This window comes from Nansenia antarctica (genome assembly GCF_963989245.1).
Source record: "Nansenia antarctica genome assembly, chromosome: 11".
In the NCBI taxonomy this organism is placed as follows: domain Eukaryota; kingdom Metazoa; phylum Chordata; class Actinopteri; order Argentiniformes; family Microstomatidae; genus Nansenia; species Nansenia antarctica.
Window position 1 is genome coordinate 12,856,600 of NC_137681.1, and position 21,039 is coordinate 12,877,638.

At 44.7% G+C, this 21,039-nt stretch overlaps 2 protein-coding genes across 2 annotated transcripts; one reads left to right on the forward strand and one right to left on the reverse strand.

Annotated features, from left to right (window-relative positions):
• Positions 1–389: 389 nt before the first annotated feature.
• Positions 390–10,063, reverse strand: LOC308167708 (COP9 signalosome complex subunit 1). Its single transcript, XM_080542171.1, has 14 exons — positions 9,976–10,063; positions 9,106–9,198; positions 8,677–8,858; positions 8,127–8,294; positions 7,858–7,993; positions 7,577–7,654; positions 7,415–7,475; positions 7,048–7,133; positions 5,487–5,581; positions 4,133–4,238; positions 3,796–3,876; positions 2,203–2,340; positions 1,640–1,774; positions 390–1,065 (listed from the first exon to the last, which is right to left on the reverse strand). The coding sequence occupies exons 1-14, from the start codon at positions 10,006–10,008 to the stop codon at positions 991–993; spliced, it is 1,467 nt and encodes a 488-aa protein (XP_080398297.1). The 5' UTR covers positions 10,009–10,063; the 3' UTR covers positions 390–990.
• Positions 10,064–10,656: 593 nt separating this feature from the next.
• On the forward strand, positions 10,657–19,865 carry rfng (RFNG O-fucosylpeptide 3-beta-N-acetylglucosaminyltransferase). Its single transcript, XM_080541448.1, has 9 exons — positions 10,657–10,886; positions 11,928–12,510; positions 16,214–16,262; positions 16,479–16,581; positions 17,143–17,296; positions 17,501–17,586; positions 17,839–18,004; positions 18,175–18,260; positions 18,662–19,865. Exons 2-9 carry the CDS (start codon positions 12,019–12,021, stop codon positions 18,726–18,728), a joined length of 1,203 nt encoding a protein of 400 aa, XP_080397574.1. The 5' UTR covers positions 10,657–10,886; positions 11,928–12,018; the 3' UTR covers positions 18,729–19,865.
• The last annotated feature ends 1,174 nt before the right edge of the window (positions 19,866–21,039 follow it).

Genomic DNA, 21,039 nt, shown 5'->3' on the forward strand with positions numbered 1-21,039 from the left:
TTACAAGTCTTGGAGGTTATCCGATCACATCAGTTATTCCGCACGATAAGCCTGAACAGGCAGCCAGTGAAAATCAAACCCAGAACAAGAAAATTAGAGGGGCTTTTTCCACATCAATGCAATCCTCCTACTTGCTTTCATCCTCTACTTACTCTCAACTGAATTCAAATGACTTAGAAATGAAAGAAAGCGCACTATAAGATTGCTTTGAGATTTAAACAGAATCTTTCTTGACAATAGAAGAGTTGGTAAAAGTATTCTGTGGTTCGGTAGTCTGAAGTGACTAGTCGTATCGCTAGAATCAGGGCGACTAGAGGGTATCAGGATGACTAGAGAGAAATTAAGACATGTAAATAGACAACAAAAGTGCTCACCAGGTTTCTGATTTTCATACACATTTATTTTAAAATCAGATCCTGTGGACATTGGTTCTGAGGTGTGTTATGCTTACTCCAGTGGGTGCATTCAAAGTCTGTCATCATGAGAAAGAAAGGGGGGGAGGAGAGAGAGAGAGAGAAATGGGGGAAATAGAGGGAGAACGAGAGAGAAAGTGCATCTTATACAAAGGAAAAGAGGACAGTAATGTGAAGCGCCAGAGCACGCGGCTCTTTTTACACAATCACACACGCGCGCACACACACACACACACACACACACACACACACACACACACACACACACACACACACATTCTCCCCCCCACTACAGTAACACTCAGCTTTTTCATCAAGTGTCTTTAGTCTACACACACGCAGACCGCCACCGTTCACTTCCCACATGAGTCCTACAGATGGTGACATCTTTATTAATTTTTTTATTTTTATTTTTTCTTCTTCTTCTTTCAGCAGGGAAGAGATTGCTCTCTGAGTAAAGTGGGGAGGGGGTTGTTGGGTCCTCAAGAGATTGGAGGTGTGATGGTGGTGGGGGCGTGATGTCCCCCTGGCGGCCCCCAGGGATGGTGATTTCCTGTATGGGGCATCATGGGAGCTTTCACATGTTGGTACTCATTCTTGATTGGCTGTTAGCAGAGTTGAGCTCGCCTTGGCTGCCCTCTCTGGGAGGAGACTGGAGAGAGAGAGAGAGAGGGGGGGGGGGGGTGGAGAGAGAGAGAGATAGATTGAGTTGGCCCTTCTCCAAGCAAAATACATCTAAATAAAATCTTTCTGATCCAGTTCTCTGGTAATGACATGGATGAGACTGAAGCGGGAAAAAGACAGTCATTCCCTTCTCGGGAAATGTCAGAACCAAACCACCCCTGACTACTAGCTCTGGTGGGGAGGTTGATAGTGACATAGCTGGATAGCAACGCTCTATACAAGTCTTATGGACGGCGAGGATGGACGTCCTTGGGGGAGGAAGGACAACAGAGGGCAAACATGAAAGGAAGACAGTAAACAAAAGAGGAAAAAAAGGCTAGAACTGTGTCATCACAGCCATAGAGAGTGAGGGCAAACGAGGCAGGGAAATCAAACACAAATCAACGTTCTGAGCGAGGTCACATATTCCAGAGGGGAAAAGGCAACCACCAAGAGAAAAACAAAATGCCATCAGTAATTGCTTTCCATAGTGGCGTTCCCCCCCACCCCCTTCCCTACACCTAGACCTGACCCCTGCGCTGTTCCCATGGAGACCCCGTTACCTTGACGTGTATCTGGTTGCGCAGCACGGCGGCTCGTAGGATCATAGCTTTGGCTCGTCTCTGGAACTCCTTGCCCATCTGTATAGACTTCTCAAACGTGGTGCTCCTCTGGTCCACGTCCCTGGCGTACAGGATCTGAGAGCAGAGGGCGGCAGAGACACTCTAAGTCTACAGGGAGGTCGTGTATACTATGCCGTCTATTGGCCAGGGATGTGCTTTGCATATCAGAGAGGGGGGAGGGGAGGGGCAAGAGGCAGGCTGTGCCGGGTGACACAGCTCTAGGCCACTTGTTTGCACACAATCTAGAATGCTTATTTCTCACTGTGACCCAAAAGAGGTTTTGCTGTTGAATCCAGGTTTGACTGAGTATTATGAGCAATAAAATGCTGGAAAAGGTGTGACGGAAAGGGAAGGGAAGGGGAGGGGAGAGAGAGAGGGAGGGAGAGGAGAGAGAGAGTGGGAGAGGACGGAGAGAGAACCAGACGGGAGTGAAGGAAGCACACATGACTAGGCAGAGAGACAGCTCGTGGCGCTTTGCTCGGGCAGAAGTGTGCGTTCCCTACCTTGCTGTGGGAGTCGATGCGTGCGTTGATGAGGCCCTCCAGTATGAGCTGGGTGAGCTCGTCCTCCAGAGCTCCCACCGTGGTGTTAAAGGCCTGAGCCATCTTAGTCATGTCTGCTGACACGTATGGGCTGAAGTACTGCAACACACACACACACACACACACACACACACACAGAGGATTTAATCTTTAAAATAATGTTAAGACAGATGCCGAAACAATGGCATTGCGGTACTATTTTAGTCCAATTTAGAGCTTCAAATTGATTAATACTTCAAAACTACCTTTAAAATGTGCCATTCATCACCTGATGCTACAGTTAACAATGCTTAGACACTGACCCCTAAGGTCAGAAGCACGTCCTCACATTGCAACTATTGATCTCTCCTGTGAAAAGCGTTTGGAGAATAATGTTTAGGGTTTAGTGTAGTGGATTTGTTATTTCAGGTTTAGTGAAGAAACCTCAGGGGGGTTGTGGTCGTGGGTGACAGACAGTCCCTTTGTTTAACTGTAGTGACAGTGGATCATTAACACTAAGCTACTGCTTATAGATCTGGAAGGAAAGGATGGTTAATAGGTAATATCTCCAGGTTGTCATAGGAACCTGAGAAGTCCTTTCAGATCTCAACATGCCTCAGGGTAGGGCCCTGGGGTTCCAGGCCTGGCACCATACCCTATCAGAATACAACTTTACCAGTTGAAAGCATACACAAATACATAAATATCTTATATTACAAGTTATTGTTATAAACAGTTGGTTATAAACAAAAAATAGGCAGCCCCTCATTAAATGGCATTTCATGGGAATACATTTTTCAACATATTGATTCAAGTCAGATTATTATTATTATTTTGTTGTTGTTGTTGTTGTTGTGTTAACTCACCCAATGGTCAGACTTACTCAGAACAGTTTACAACCATTGTAATTTCATGGATTTATTTTTTTAAAACACTATGACAGATGCTTATTTTTGCATAGGTTTAGAGATAAAAATCAAAATGACAAGATAAAAAAGAAAAGAAAAAGAAAAGTGCATCTGGACAAGTCTAGCTAAGTCCCAAGAACCAGTGTCAGAATAATGTAAATGTACCTCCTTTATAGGCTGAGAAAAATCACTTGGCGCAAAGGAAAATTCTAAAATTCCTAAAATGTCTGATAAAGATAGGTTAATGCAATCGGATGTCAGGAAATGACTTGTCCATCAGCATGAAGCACTATCTACAAAGGAATTAGCCATATATGGACTAGCTTAGCAAGCAGCCTGGACAGAGTGTACCATGCAATCAATCAAGCAATCACATGCAACAAAATGTTAATTGTATTACCTATATAGCATTCTAGAGTATATAAGCTGAGTCATTCCTAGACTCGGTGCTGATGCTGGATATGGTTCCCTTGTTACAACTGGATAGTAATATATGTATTCACTGATGTGGCCTGGGGTGGTCCAGTGGTCTAGCACCATGGCCTACAGTGCACACATAAGCCCATGCCCTGCGGACATACCCTCTACTCTTACGAATACAAATTAAGAGTGCTAAGATTGAGCCCGTCCACCGATTTCTAGTTCCACCAGCCTCCCCGGCACTCACCTGTATGAGGGCTCTGTTTCTGATCTGTGTGTAGAGGGTTCGTACATGGGGGGCCAGGTACATGTCCAACAGCAGGTTGTCCTGGAGAGGTATACAAGAGAAAATGCAATGTGTATTTTGGACGGATATCCCTATGGTGTTGCACATCACTGGTCTAAAACATAATGGTATTAACGACATATCAGATTTACACTGCGTTCTTCTAAGACCCCAAAAAGCGCACTCATGCTTTCAAACCTTTGAAAATATGGTACCAGTTTTTAATTGAATTGTCGATCATGTCTGGCATTGGTTCATTGAGAGACTTCTAGTCGTTGGTCGTTAGCACACTCCTCACCTTTATTTCGTCCAGCATTTTGAGGCAGGAAGCGTACTTTGACTCGTAGAACTTGAAGATGATGTCCCGCACCTGAGGTTCCAACTCTAAGAATAATTTAAAGGAGCTGAGAGATTCAAAAACAGAGAGAAAAACAAATGTGTTATGGTTGGTGGACAGTGTAATAATTACTCCTCTTATACACTCAAACACCACACGCAAATACAAGATGAGCACACATACATTACAGACACACATACATGTTCAAGTTTATTTGTCATTACATCAATCATACATGCTCATACACCCAAACACACACCTAATCATGTATGCGCTCATACACCCACACACACCAAATCATATGTGTGCTCATACACCTTAACACACACCTAATCATGTGACAGCGCGGCTGGTTGAAAGGGGGAACAAGTCGGCAACCAGTCAACATTTTATTTTAGCATTTTTGCTTTTATTTTGAAAAACAGAAATACATTTCAACGTTGTTGAAAATCACAACACGCACTCGGTAGTCAAGCCAAAATATTGCAATGCAATGGATTCGGTGAGTGATCCCCACTGCTACCTACCGTATTTTCCGGACTATAAGTCGCGCTTTTTTTCATAGTTTGGCGACTTATATATCAATATATATATATCATTTCATACTGACTGACATGAACCAAGGAGTAAACATTACCGTCTACAGCCGACAGAGGGCGCTCTGGGCCGCTCTGGGCTTGTGACAACTATATGCTGCTCCTATACCCCTGAAGAAATGATCTAAAACATTAGCTTGTTGAAGCTAAGCAAACGGTAGCTTGGTGAACTTGCTTACTGGTAACTTGCTTGTTGGACTCGCTGGCTTGTTATGTTCATTTAGCCTATTCAGCCTCCCAGGTATGTTCTTTATGCTATTGTGTTGTTGAATAACTGTTAATGTGTTATGTTAACATACCGGACTTCTATTCAGCCTGTTGTTCTGTGTGCTATTGTGTAGTTGAATAAACTTGCCTTTCCAGATTAAATGTCTGTTCTTGGTCTTGGATTTTGTGAAATATATTTCTAAATAAATGCAACTTATAGTCCAGTGCGACTTATATATGTTTTTTTCCTCTTAATGTCGCATATTTTGACTGGTGCGACTTATACTCCGGAAAATACGGTAGTTGACTATAACACTACTTTACATTGTTAGCAGGCTCACAAATCAAGCTGTGTTAGTCGGTAACGAGTGTGTCATTGATTCTCAACTTCGCTGGAATGTATTTACATTTTTCAAAATAAAAGTCTGAACATTAAACAGGCTGCCGACATGTCACCCCTTTCACCAGCAGCTGTCACATACGTGTGCTCATACACCCGACCACACACCTACCTGCTGGAGATGACGTTCTTCTGTAGCTCCTGTCTGTCAAAGGTGGCCAGGGCACACATTCCTCCGTACACAGCTACATTACTGGGGGAGAGGAGCTGGACAGGAACACACACACAGACACACACCAACATCAATACCACAATACAGGAGGGTAATCAAATTTCCATCGCATTATAAGACAAGTAAACACGCACACAGAAAGCAAACAAATGATTACCCCCCCTACCACAACTATGCGGATGACACTCAAATCTACATAGCCCTCTCACCGAACGACTATAGTCCCATTGACAATCTCTGTAATTGCATTGAGCAAATAAACGCCTGGATGACACAAAACTTCCTCCAACTAAACAAGGACAAAACAGAGATAATTGTATTCGGTGCACCTGACAAAAGATCGAAAGTCAGTGCAAAACTTGATTCTCTCTCTCTTCACACTAAAAAACAGGTCAGAAATCTTGGTGTAATTCTAGACTCCGATCTAAACTTCAACAGCCACATAAACTCGATAACTAAATCAGCCTACTATCACCTGAAAAACATAACAAGAATGAGAGGTTTCATGTCCAAGCAAGACCTTGAAAAACTCATCCATGCATTTGTTTCGAGTAGACTTGATTATTGTAATGGTCTACTAACAGGCCTATCTAAAGGAGCTGTTCGTAAATTGCAGCTCATCCAAAACGCCGCTGAAATTTGAACACATTACACCAATCCTGAGATCCCTGCACTGGCTACCAGTCTCTCAGAGAATTGAATTCAAAATCCTCCTAATTACATACAAATCACAAAATGGTCTTGGACCAAAATACATATCAGATCTCCTCCCACCCTATATTCCCGCAAGGTCCCTAAGGTCAGCTGAGACAAATCAGCTAATAATTCCAAGAGTAAAAACAAAACACGGTGCAGCAGCTTTCAGTCACGCTGCTGCATGCTCCTGGAACAAACTCCCTGAAGAAATCAAACAGGCCCAAACCCTTAACCTATCTATTTACTTCTTATATCTGCTTTTATTCATTGTAATTTTTATTTACTTATGTTCCTCTTGCTGTATTTTTAAATAATGCATGTAAAGCACTTTGAATTTCCCCTGTTGTATGAAATGTGCTATACAAATAAACTTGCCTGGCCATGCCTTTCCTTGCCTTGCCTTGCCACCTCTCCCCTGTTTAGAGGCCTCACCAACCGTTGCTACTCAAAGTGATGAATGAATGAATGAATGAATGAATGGTTTAATGACCACACGACCTAGGTCGGTAGAATTTGTTGTCGGTACAGATGGAAAAGCTCAATACAGCAGTGTCAATTACATCAAACATACACACATTACACACATTGATGACTTTAGGGTTGAAAGTTGAAACTAAGACATAAGACAATATTATTATGCTTATATTTTCCTCTGAAAATGAAAACTGAAAATCCCATCTGTGCATAAAATCTGTAGTTCTAATGGCCTAATCTAATTTTAATCAGTTGGACTTCTACACACTGTGATTGTCCTCGGTGTTGAAGAGACAGACAGACAGACAGTTGAAGAGACAGACAGGCTCACCTCAGGGAAATCACAGTGGTCAAAGGAGGCAAGCAGGAAGCACTTGGCTGCTTGTTTGTACTTTCTGGAGGCCAGCTCGGCGAGGCCTGGAGGAGAGAGAAGGAGCCAGCAGATCAATGTCAGAGGGGAGAGCGTCGGTGTTGGGAAGAGAACTCTGCAATCTAGTAGTCACACACCCCACCACAGCGAGGCAAAAGCTAAACCCATTTTTCTTAAAACCACATTTGCATTATTGTCTACACCCATGCACAGTTATGTAAAAACAATGTTTTGTTGTTGTCTATGCTGTATACATTCAAGTGCATTTGTTTGTTAGTGTACACACTTGATTAGTCATTTTATTTTAAAAAATATATTAGTAACTTACCTGCTGCACATTTTAATTTGGTGAGAACAGCTTGACTCTGACAATCTCTCTCCCCTCGTTGCTGGAACAATGGAGACAATGATCAGTATTAGGGTTGACACTTCAGTTTCAGGAGAAACTTCCCAAGCTTTTTTCCCCCTCTCAAATGAACCATTCACTTACCTCTGCTATCTCTGGTGTGGATTCTGCTTTGCTGACATAACTAAGGACGTGGGACCAATTCTGGAGGTAGACACTAACCTAATCAATGAAACACAGAGAGGAGTCAGTCAGAGGAAACTATAATGATAAAATCGACATAAAGCCTGCCCTCTAGTGTTTGCCCTTGAGGACAATTACATCTCAGAGAGAGGGAGAGATCTCTACGGCTTTATTCTTTATACTGAACAATTGCGCAAATAGCTAGGACCATGTATTCAAATCAGTACGATTTGAAGGCGTACCTTGATAACATTAAGACACATGTTGATGACATGCTTGGCGCTAGTGCAGTAGTCTCGGGCACGCGAGTAGCACTTGAGGGCGTTGCTGAGGTCACCGCAGTCCAAGTAGTGATCCCCAAGGTCATCATGACCCCTCCTGAAGAACATACAGAGGAGAAGAGGAGGTGAGCACAGAAGAGGAGACGAGGGTGGAAAAACAGTCTATGACCTCAGCAGCTACACATGCAAGCCCTTAATTCATACAAGACCCAATAGCTTGACACTCCCACCTGATGCTCTCTTTGATGGAGTTGCCTTTGTAGTTCTTAAGATCTGTGTCTAGTTTCTCCAGTTTAAGCAGGGCCTTTTTCCGCGTAGACTCGGCCCAAGCCGTGTCCAGGGGAGGGGGGTCTGCAGCGCCTGCCTCCACTACGGCGTCTGGAGCTCCCTGGACCTCTCTGAAGACACACACATACATACATAGAACATAGGTTGGAGTGGGCAAAAAAAGAGGGCATATAAATACATTTGAAAAAACCTGGACCTCTCTGAACACACACACATACAAGGTTGGAGTGGGCAAAAAGGAGGGCATATAAAAAATGTGTAAACCTGGAAACACACATAGAAAGTGTTTGGAGAAAGGAAACTATGAATAGCACTTGCACAAAGACACCCTATGCCTAGGCGTAGGATCTAGATGGCAGAATCTAGACAGTGCTTTGTTTTTTTTTCTTCTTTTTTCTATTTAACAGCAGTCTCTTGTGCAAGACAGCCCTGGCTACCAGACAAACATAATTAAAAATAATAATAATAATAATAATGAAATAAACACAGTACCGTGTGGCCTCTGTGAGTTTGCGGTGGATCTCCTCATAAACATCTACATTGAAGGTCCTCTGGACGAAGGACAGGGCCATCTTCAGGGCCTCAGCACGGAGCTGGGGGCAGTGCTCCGCGATGAACTGCAGCCTCTCAATCCGCATCAGCCCACTGTAGCTGGACGCATACTGCTCCAAGTCCTACGGACACACGCACACCGGTGAACACTCAAGACAGGCCTCAGTGGTTGCTTAGATGGATTATTGTACCCAAGGACAATGTTCTGCAACCCTGGTCTTGAAGACCCAGTTCTACTGCTTGAGAGTCGGATGATACATTGCATTTAAGGGTGGGGCTGGAATAAATGCCTGTACATCCCTCTACCTTCCAAGACCACCATGATTTAGGAACCCATTGAGTTGAGGTGAGGTTTAGACAGGTTCATACCAGCGTTGGGTTTTCCACCACATAGTTGGCATCTGGAGCATTCTGCTGGTCCTCTTGTGGATCAGCATCTATTTGCATGGGCTCAACAGCCCCCTTGAAAAGAAAACAAACACACATGGCTTCAGAGGGGATCGTCTCAACCCGGGTGTGTCGGTGTCATTCAGAGTCAGAATTCACACGAGTTTTAGAGTTGTTTTCATTCAGTTTGGTGAGCAAGGTTGTTAATGATCTAGACTCTAGAGTCTAGACTGCTGCCATAGTGTTGGCTTCAGTGCCTGATCCAGAGTGGGCCAGCCAGCTCAGCTCAGCTGCAATTAGCAAGGTGGTCAGTGTGGCGAGTGCAGATAGACCCATCTGACACTATTACCAGAGGAGCAGCCTAGTTAGGTAGGGCGTAGAAACTTCCTGGCTAAATAATTCACAACGATGCAAGTATTATTTGGTATAAGGTAGCTAGCTAGTTAGCTAGCATCGGTGTGGAACCTGGACGTGACAGGCTAGCATGACTGTCAATGTGGCTACAATAACGTAGCTAGCCTCATTATTTACTACGCTGGAATGGAATCAAAACTACTACCGACAACGAGATCGAGTGCGACTTGGTATTTTAGAAAATAAGCAAATAACTCTATATAAGAGGCAGCTGGCACAGACTAACGGTGACTCGAACGTTGGACTTGTGAAAGTTAGCTAGCCTAGCTTCTCAGTATGCTAGCTAGCCTGTAGCGGCCCGGGGTGGCTTGGCAACATCGAAACCTTTCGTGTTTATTTTTGCTTATTTTTTCGTTCACAACCACGGCCATTCTGCAGTGTGCACCTCTGCGACACTTTTCGCCGTGCAAACATACCCGATAATCGATGAATAATTACCTGAAAGTTGAAGACTTGCACGGGCAAAGGCATCTTCCCTCAGTTACCTGACTGACGCGCTGCAGCAACAAACCAACGGCTAGCTTGGCTACCACATCCGGGGCACGCACGGGTTCACTGACAGCGATCTGAACGTGATGACGTGCGCTGCTGCTCCAGATGTGCATTCTCTCTCTGACTGATCCAAGAAAAATATTATTAATAATACTACAAATATTTTTCACTTTCATTTACAACCCAGTCTAATGTTGAGTAGTGTGTTATACACTACAACAGAGTGAGATTTTTTTTAGCTAGCTAATAATGTTGGTGATATGTGAGATATGAGGAAATTAAGACACAATGATAATGGATAATTAATGGAGTTTCGTAAGTTTACTGCCCTAAAATAAACATATGTTTTGCTACAATTAGCTTAATATTGTAGTTAAAATGAGGTAAGTTGCCACCAGAGCCATCGGCTGTAGTCAGGGTTAGGGTTACTCTGGTGGAGACTGTGAGATCGGTGTCACATCAGGCAGAGGGCGCTCAGAGGGCTTGGAAGGATCACGGGGGCTGATCTCGGCGAGCGGTCTGAATCTGAATCTGAGAAACAGAGATTGTTTATGGAACAGATGATGTTTGACTCAGCTGCACTTGCCTTTCGAGTACCAGATCTGTCTCGCCATTGAGTTTAAGAGAAAGAGGGGGGGGAACTGCAGCTGAATAGCCAAAGTCAGAGCCTGGATCCAAGTGAAGTCGAAACAAAAAGAGATGACCATGACCAGGATTCAGCTTGGCAAACCTTGATCTTTCTATTACTCTACTAACACACCATTCGCTTTTAACACCATTTGTTACAAGTTTCCGGGGCTTTCTTGCAATTTCTCGGATGAGGCACGTCGCGAGGAACCGAACAATGCGTTTAAATTGTAAGTAGAGTAACACTTTAACAGTTGTATCGGCAGATATTCCTCCAATGCATGCAACTACTTTTATAGCGAAACATCAGTCGACATGATTACCGAAAATGCATTAATCTGTTCATACGAGCAAAGTTGGAAGTATTGCACAATCAATATTATTTTGAAACGTAAGTAGGAAGTTGCATTTAAAGTAGTTCAGAAAGAAGTTTGCTCATTCAAAACAATGTGACCCAGGGCAGAGATCTCGCGCGCCCCTCTTTGTTTATCGAGGGGTCCCGCATGTGCAGACAGAAAAAAACCAACAAACTTTAAAGTGACATTTAAAAGCCAATAATGTTTTGGCAATCGATGGTATGCGTTGGATCATGGCCTGTTGTATGTGCACAGATTTCATAAACAGTTAATCTCATTTAAAATGTACATTATAGCCTAATCTCTAGTGAAACATTTTTCATTTTGTGAATGACAGTGATCATTCACAAAACAAATGGCATGCTAGTATGTCCTGTATACCGATATCATATTTTATAAGGGGCTAATTTTAGTAATGAAAAGGGATTTAATTTCAGCCCTCCGCTTCCTACAACGACATCTGTTACCGGTTGAGGTGTCATTGCTCCTCTGAAAATAGCAGCAAACAGGAAATTGCTCACACACTGTAGGTAAGTCTGGCAATGAAATGTGACACATATAAACTCCCTGGCAAATTGCAGGGTGTGACTGATGAACAGCCAACAGGAGACCTTCCAGAGTCTGGAGTTGCCAATTCAGCAAAAGTTAGTGGTTTTAGAACTAAGTCTGCCTCTTGTTGAATACCCAGAGGATTGCACAGCAAACCCTGCAACCCTACAGGTGTCATATCTCAATCACCAAAAAAAGTATTGGTACCTGACTGTTCTTTCCATTCAACTATTCATTGTTATAGTTGTCTCTTCAAAAAGAGACATTGACAACAAGTGGACGATAGCAGAAAGAGATCAGCGTTAAGGATGGAGTATACCCAGCTTGTTAGCCATACTGACATGGATGTGTATCATGTTCCTGCAGGTTTCTGTGTGATATCATGAAGATGGGACGCGGCGGTGTGGGGAGTGAAGGCAACTCCGGAGGCTGATAGGCCTTCCACTGGCCAATCAGGATGAACTTTGCCTCCGTGGGAGTCAACAAGCTCTGCTTCCTGTTCTCCCTAGCCCTCTGTGCCCTGCTGCTCCTCATCCCTGCCCTCCAGCCCCCCCAGCGACAGGGAGACCTGCCCCAGCCCCGGCCTCATGCAAGGCCTGCCCGAGTAGGCAACGGTGCTGCCAACTCCCTCCGGAACCCTGGAGGTCTGGGGGTCCCTCTCCAGGGAGGGGGCATAGTGACAGTGGGACATAATGGGAGCTCTGTGGGGCAGGTTAGACCCAGAGAGACTAAGATAACCAGGAGTGGTGACCGGTTGCATACTGTCGGTCGAGGCGCAGCCTCACACCAAGGGCCGGAGAGGGACTCCCACAGCAGAGCTGCCGGGTCTCGATCCAGGGACCCTCTGGAGCTGAAGGACATTTTCATTGCAGTGAAGACCACCAGGAAGTACCACAAATCCAGGCTGGAGCTCCTCTTCCAGACCTGGGTGTCAAGAGCCAAAGAACAGGTAGGAGGAGCCTGTTGATAATATTAATCATGAGTGTTTGCTTGCACAAGGCTGGATAATATGGCACACTGTGGACCTCCTGGACCAGGACTGGTCTGGCATTCAAGTTGAAATGGAACCGGCATACAGTATGTGCACAATTGGGGGTCCAGACTAGTCTGGTGTGTATCCTATCTAATGTGTAACACAGACACTCCTTCCTTATTTTCAGTTTTCAAAGCAGTTGTAGTAACAGTGCAAGACAAAGGAAAGGATCTCCCCCTCAGACACAACATAACCTTGGACCATCTGTGTGTGTATATAGGCTAACCAACACCCTCATCAAACACCATTCAAGGGCAATTGGTTGCATATGAACCTCTGCCAAGTTTTGTTTCTCTCAAATCTATATCCTACCTATAGATAGCTTTTTGTGTGTGATTGTACTAGAGTGTTTACTGTCGATCCTGGTTGAGCTAGTTCTTGTTTACACCGCAGGGGTAATGGGGGCGTCACCGCTGGCCCTTAAAAAGCTGTCATTTGTCAATAAGGATATCCGTTCAGCTTTTTGACATAATACAACACTTGACACTGTAACAACTTGGCACTGTAAAACATCTCAAATGTTAGATAAACAAATTCCCTTCCAAGCCATAAGCACCGGGTTCTGTGGAGAAGAGAAATGCAAACAGCCTCCAGATCTGTTTGGAACCCATTGACTGAATGGGTTGTGTGCTTGTGTAATGATTCTAACGGACCACAAGTATCATTTGCAGCTTGATGAGTTTGCACTGTTTCTTTGGTCTGTTTAATTGGGTGTTCCCCGACATTCCTCCACTAATGATTTATCGAGAACTTCATGTCCACACCACACCTCAGCCACTCTGGGCCTCATCCCAACTTTCAGACCAGTAACTCTAATTTGCGCACAGATATTAAATGAACATCAATGCATTACTTACGCAAAGGTTTGAGTCAAGGACTCTTTGTGTTGTACAGACACTAGGGCAGAAGGGGATAGGATGAGGGCGTAACTGATGTCCTCTGAACTTATGCTGCTGAATGGTATCTCACTCTGGCCCCAGGGTCTGAAGTGTGTGTGTGTGTGTGTGTGTGTGTGAGAGAGAGAGAGACAGAGAGAGAGAAGGCAGGGTAGAAAGGAATGGCAGCTGCTCTGTGTGCCAGTATGCGATGGGTGGTGCATGTACAGAGTCCTGTCACGGGAGCCCAGGGCCTACAGGGAGGAAGCTCCTTAGCAACCCGAGATTGGGAGACACATATGTGCTGGAACACTCTGCTATGTTTGCTTTCGTTGCAGGAATCCCTCGCCCCCCCCCCCCCCCCAAACCCATCCCCCATCCCCACCCCCACCCCACCCCCGTTTAGGAGACTAGGGGGCCACAGGGAGTAGAGGGGGGCAAAGAGGAATGGGAGGAGGGTAGGGTGTATGAGATTCATGGGTGGGGGAGAAGACAGGCAAACAGAGAGGCTGGGTCAGACGTTATATAGGATAGGGTTGGGGTTGGTGTGGATCTTGTGTGGGATAGAAGGGTGTAGCGAAGAATCATGAGTAGTAGGGCTGAAAAGGGTGTACACTCCAGTCTTGTCATATAGAATCCTATGGTGTTGGCGTAGGCCTATATTTCAGGCTGTAATTCCAGAAAGGGAAAATGTAGGATTGCCTCATGTTTATGACTTACAATTTTCCATTTCATCCCCCACCCCGTACCCAGCACATGATATTATTGAAGCCTGTTGCTATTTTACACAGCAGGGACATCTTCACAGTGCTTGTGTACACAGCTTTGGTGCAAGTTGCTCAACCTCAGATGTTTAAGGACTGGGAGTGGCAAGAAATGACTGCTATGTACCCAAATTCTGTTTTCGGTCCATAAAACAGATTAGCAGCAAGTCTCTCACACAAAGAGCCTCAGTGTTCAGCTTCAGATTTAACAGGAGACACACTCTGCTCCAATTTGCCCAGGAACATCAGCGCCATTGGATCACAGTCAAACCAGTTCCATTTGTGCTTACACACCAAAGATCCTATCACATGCTCCAGGAGGGGACATTAAAAGACTCCATTGTGCCCAATGTGATTGTGATGCGTGTCGACTGAGTGGCCAACTATCTGGCTATTGGGTCAGACGGGTACAGTTTTTACTAGGGGCTTCAGGTCAACGAGGTGCAGACACTCTTAGGACTTTTACGAGCATCGTTTAAGAGCTGCCACTGACTAGGCTTAAGTTATACAGGTGATTTCTGTAGAGTGTGGATGTGTCCGGCTAATGAGTTGTGACAGTCTGTGATGCTCATTTTATAGATACGTAGTTTTTAAAAGAACACCTGCTGAGTTTTATTGGGCCTTCTAAAAACCTACATGAGAGCATTCTGCCTAGCAATGGCTAATTCTAGGTATTTTTTTTTTATAGAGAAACAAAACTTGAGTCACAGTTGAGTCACAGTTCAGTCTCTGTGGAAAAGTGGAAACTTTTCCTGGAATCGTAGCATATTAGCACTAGTGGAAAATGAGGGAGAGATTAAGTGAATATGAAATGTATACAGTATTCAACTATCTGTCTCTTTGTGAAATAGGCATTGATACACGAGTCTAGTGTTTTTGCATCATATCAGCCTTGTCAGAGAGATGTAGGCTACGGCACAGCATACATTTCCCCACAGTGAGCCAGCCAGGCTGACGTAACCGTGGAGGAATTTGATCTGTCTAAACCTAGACCTCAACTGCTGGGCCCCAGATCCAGGGCAGCGCTGACAGCCATGCCAGCCAGGCCATTTATGCCCTTCTGGCGAGGGCTCGACCATTACGGGCGGGGGCAGTTGGACTGTGTTTGATCAGGGTGGGCTCCTTTTCTCTCTTGGCCCCTCGGCACAGCTCGGTGTGTGTGTGTGTGTGTGTGTGTGTGTGTGTGTGTGTGTACACGTTCGCTTGCACTCATGCCTGTGGTGTCTTTTTGCCAAGCCTGGCACAGATGCCTGGCATCTCCCAGTGCTCACAGGAAAGGGAGGATACGCCACTGGGCACGAGTCAGGCGGGCAGAGTAGAAGAGATGGATGGATAAAGGAAAGGGAAAAGAGAGGGTGAGGGAGGGGGAGGGGAGGTTGACAGGGACAGTGAAGAATACCAAATAACCACCTGGGGAAAATGGATAGATGAGGCTGAGATTAAAAGGAGAGAGATGGCAGCCTATTTGGAAGAGGGGGGGGAGAGTAAAGAGGAAGTGGAGGGGGAGGGAGGGGTAAGGTGAGAGAGGGCCATGGAGAAAGGCCCAGTGCCGTTTGCTGACCAGATTTAGTATAGTCCTGTTATTGTTTTATCCAACCACTTAATGAATCAGCAGTCTTCGACAAGGATCAGCTGGTTTTGCTGGCCAGATTTCTCTCTCCCTCTCTTTGTCTTTCTCTCTCTCTCTCTCTCTCTTTCCTGCCCATGTCTCTCTCTCTCTCTCTCTAATTTATCTCCGTGTTTCTGTCTCTTTCGCCTGTCACAAACCCCAACCTGCCTTTCAGTAAACGTTCTGCACACCCTCACAATTCTACCCTGACTGGTTTATTGTGCTCCTGACTTGGCTACTGTAAAACTGTGTGTGTGCATGTCTGGTGTGTGTGTGTGTGTGTGTGTGTGTGTGTGTGCGTGTGTGTGTGTGAGAGCCTCTTTTCTCCAGACGTAATCTCTGTTAACACGGTGTCCCTTTGTCTTTTCTAGACCTTCATATTCACTGATGGGGAGGATAAGGAGCTGAGGAAGAGAGCAGGTGAGACAACAGACCTACTGAGGAGGATGGCAGCCATTTTGTTTCTATTTTCCTTTCGAAAAGAATACATTTGTGTGAATTTTTACATTAATTTCATCTTCAATGTGTTATAATCTGACTGCTATATTTACCAGTGTGACTAATAATTCAATGCATCGCCAATAGATATGCTAGTACTACACTAATTTAGAGTTTACATCTATTTTCCCCATGTAGGAGCTAACGTCATCAACACTAACTGCTCTGCGGCACACACCCGCCAGGCCCTGTGCTGTAAGATGTCTGTGGAGTACGACAAGTTCATCGAGTCCCAGAGGAAGTGAGTGTTCATTTCTCTGACCTTGGTCAAAGGGGCAGTTGGGGATAGGACCCCCCTACTGGTGGGGATAGGGATTGATGTGATGTGCCTTAGTGGGCTATATGGCGTATGTTCTACATTGGGTCTTCTAAGGGAACACATAGGAGAGGAGAGACTCGCACTTTAGTGTTAATTGTGTCATTGGTTTGGTTAAGGAGGTCAACAGATGGAGATGGTACGAGGTGTCCTCACACATCTACGCCAAGGACAGATTGTAGCAACACATTGGTCTTGAACTTAACATACTGTACGTGTGTATTTTTAATGCTGTAACAGCATGTTCTGTATGTCTCCCCTCTTTCCCTCCCCCCCCTCTCTCCCTCTCTCTCCTCTCCCTCCCCCTCTCACTCTCCCTCTCCTCTCCCTCCCCCTCTCACTCTCCCTCTCCCTCCCCCCTCCTCTCACCCTCTCTCTCTCTCTCCCTCCCCCCTCCTCTCACCCTCTCTCTCCCCCCTCCTCTCACTCTCACTCTCCCTTCTCCTCTCACCCTCTCTCTCTCTTCCTCCCTCCCTCTCGTTCTAGATGGTTCTGCCATCTGGATGATGACAACTATGTGATCCTACCCAGTCTGCTGCGGCTGCTCTCCTCCTACCACCACAGCCAGGATGTGTACCTGGGCCGGCCCAGCCTCGACCACCCCATAGAGGCCGCAGAGAGGGTCAAGAGTGACGGATCTGTGAGTGGAACCCATCCATCTCCTCTCCTCTTATCTCATTCTTTCCCTCTTGTTTCTCCCCCTCAATCTCCTGTCCTCTCTCTCTCTGAAAATCTCTCATGGTATTATAGTCACTGACAATTTTCCCGCCATACTCCTGTCTGTGTCTGTCTGTCTGTCTGTGGCTGTCTTTGATGATGCGATGGTCTTCACTCCCTCCCTCAGATGTCTGTGAAGTTCTGGTTTGCCACGGGTGGAGCTGGCTTCTGTATTAGCCGTGGTCTGGCGCTGAAAATGAGTCCATGGGCTAGGTGAGTTTGAGCTCATTGTAATCCCAATTCAGTTTTAAGTTTGTGGTCCCTGCAACCTCCTAGATACTTATTGTGCCTGGTCAGGTTATCAACCAGAGAGGTGTCTATGGAGGAGTTCATGGAGACATGTTGAGATGACGAGGTGGAACACAGAGGGTTGTTATACAGTAACTGCAGCATTCAACTCATGTCTCATCTCACCCATCTTCCCTCTTTTACCTGTCCTCCTCCTGTCCTCCTCCTGTCCTCCAGTCTGGGGAACTTCATTAGCACAGCGGAGAAGATCCGTCTCCCTGACGACTGCACCATCGGTTACATCATCGAGGCGTTGCTGGAGGTCACACTGACCCACACACACCTGTTTCATTCCCACCTGGAGAATCTGCAGAGACTTCCCATTGACACTGTGCTAGAACAGGTGTGTGTGTGTGTGTGTGTGTGTGTGTGTGTGTGTGTGTGTGTGTGTGTGTGTGTGAGAGAGAGAGAGAGAGATGAGATGAAAAAAAGTTATTTGTCTCTTGTCTGTGTTGAATACAATAGCCACCATTGTTTTCAGCAATCCCAAAAAAACTGTGTATGTTTCTCTAGGTCACTCTCAGCTACGGGGGTTTTGAGAACAGGAGGAATGTGGTCAGCATTGGAGGAGCCTTCTCCCTGGCTGATGACCCATCAAGGTAAACAGACAAACATTAACCCAACCTGAATCCAATGTTGACTCAACGTCCAGCAATCACGCATGGGCAAACAGCCTGACATTCTTGAGGCCTGGTTAAGCCTTTGTGCATACTGTACTAAAACAAAGCTAAAGCATGTCAACATCTTGTACAATAGACACTTGATTAGGCAGTGTTGGATTATTTCAAACTGGAATATCAGACCATCCATTTATGCCAAACCTAATGTATTAATGTATTACCATTGTCATTACATTATTGTCATGTTAACGACGGAAGTGTCCCGACTGAATGAAACGGTTCTCTTTTCTCTCTCTCTCTCTCTCTCTCTCTCTCTCTCTCTCTCTCTCTCTCTCTCTCTCTCTCTCTCTCTCTCTCTCTCTCTCTCTCTCTCTCTCTAGGTTTAAGACAGTCCACTGCCTCCTCTACCCAGAGACAGAGTGGTGTCCCAGTAAGGGTCACCATTGACGGTACTAGGCCACTACATTACTATGTCTCTATCCAACTGTACCACTTACAGGAGCTCAGCTCAGCTCTATCTGGTGTCTCCACTCCATGTGGGTTTGGATATCAGTTGAAGTAGACTTGAGTTGAAGAGCTTCAAATCTCCCACTACTACTTCTACTACCATCGTATCTCTGCACTCCTACACAGAAAGTTGTCTTTGGCTGTTGCCATGGCGATGTATCACTCTTTGTTGTTGTTCATTATTGTTGTTGTTGTTGTTGTTGTTGTTGTTAATCCCAAATTGTAAACTTACATTGTGGTCCAGAGATGTATCTTCTGAAGGAGAGTCAAGGTACATACATGACTGTTAAAGGTACCTTCAGAGGCTGAACAGGGTGAAATTTAACTTAATTTATTTTTTAGATGCGGGGTATTTGCTGGACTGATTTGACACAAGAGAGGGGTCAGTCAGAGATAATGATATCAGTGTTACCGGAGGCTCGGGAACAGACACAACACTGAAGCAAATTGTAGGCAAGAACAGTTTAAGCTTGGAAATATGTGTGAATATATAGAACAAATCCTAGCCAAAGGCCTTATGCTTCATTTTCACTTTGAAAATGTGTAGGATGAGCACTGTAGATCCAAGACTAAGAACTTATTAAAGAAAGGAAAGAGCCAGTGTTGGCATGAACCACCTTCACACACACACACACACACACACACACACACACACACACACACACACACATACACACACACACACACACACACACCTCCAGCAACCAGGTACACTTCCACAAATGGTTTATCACTATGTGTGTGCCTCCGTCTCCCCCTGAATGCATCATGTTACATGTTATTTCTGTCAAAAACACTTACAGACCTACCTTTGGTTTTGCACTCAACTCAGTTTCTGCTGTGTTTTTCCAGTTCCAGTGTTATTGTTATAAGTGAGTTGGAAGCACCTGTGTATTTTTCCAGGCCTCGGATTCTTCCTTTTTGCACAAAAACCCCTAGGATCCAAATACAGAAGCTGTCTATCCCCACTGCAGGCCAGTGCTGGAGGGAAGAGGAGAACTCTCTTTGAGTCAGGATGGGATTTCTCTCGTGTGGTTAATCTGTCCTATTTTTACCGTTGGTGTATTATTTTGTTTCCTGATGAATAAAGCATGTTTGCAGCATTACCAAACAACACAATATTATTCTGGTCTTTTTTTGCTTTACAGTTTCATCCTTGACTCACAGATAGATATGCACAGTCGAATTTTACTGGAGTTTGAACTGCTCAAACTGACCGCATCAGCTTGCGTTGGCACCGCTGGACAAACTACAGTACGTGCTTGGCTCTGAAGTTTAGTGAGCAAATGCATGTTTGCGTATTAATTGGCACAGAGTCCCTCCGATTTATGTCTGCCTGTCTCATGTACCCCATGCCCATTATGTCAGTCTGTAATCAATTGAAACCCTCCTCCCTTTCTCGGGCTGTAATACATTAAACCCTTCTTTTCTCGGTCTGTGATCAATTTAAACCTGTTTGGAGGAGGATAACTCAGTGAGGTAATTGCTCAGTTGCATTTGGGTGATTTCTCCCTAACTGGGGGGAATTGGGAGTTAGTTGATTTATGTCTGAGAGCGAGACAGAGGTTCATTAGTTGTCTCTTGGGTGGACATCGATAAGGGATGGATATGCAACCAGAACAAGAAAGAGCCAATGTGTGTGCATTGCCACCATTGCCTTGCCTTGCATCAGGAAGTTGCATCCAATGTTACTGTAGCCCACTGACACATCTCAACAATGAGATGCACGACACTACGTTATGAAATACAAAAAACTAATAGAATGATTTCAGGATTATAATATTGAATGAATGAATGAATGAATGAAAGCTTTATTTCGAACATGTGAAAAAAGAAATAGTTATAACAACAAAAAACAAAACAAAAACAAGAAAAAACAAAACAAAAACACTATTTACTTAACATGTCCGAAAAGGAGTAGGAAGAAGCATAAACTTATTTAATCCTACCCCTTCTCCAATACTCAGAGATTAATAATTAATAATCTGCAGTTAACTTCAATATTAATATAATTTTTTTATTTTATTAAATCAAATGTATTTACGTATTTACATATTTACCAACAATAGAAAACAGATAATGTAAATAAACAAATAATCTGTGAAAACAACTGGTGACTATCAAAGCCCTTCTTCCTCCTCGTACCTGGTGAAAACCATGTTTTTATACCGCTTTTTGAACTGGGTCATGCTTGGACACCGCTTTAATTGTCCCTACCATACCTCGACTAGAGAGAGGTAGACATGCAAGT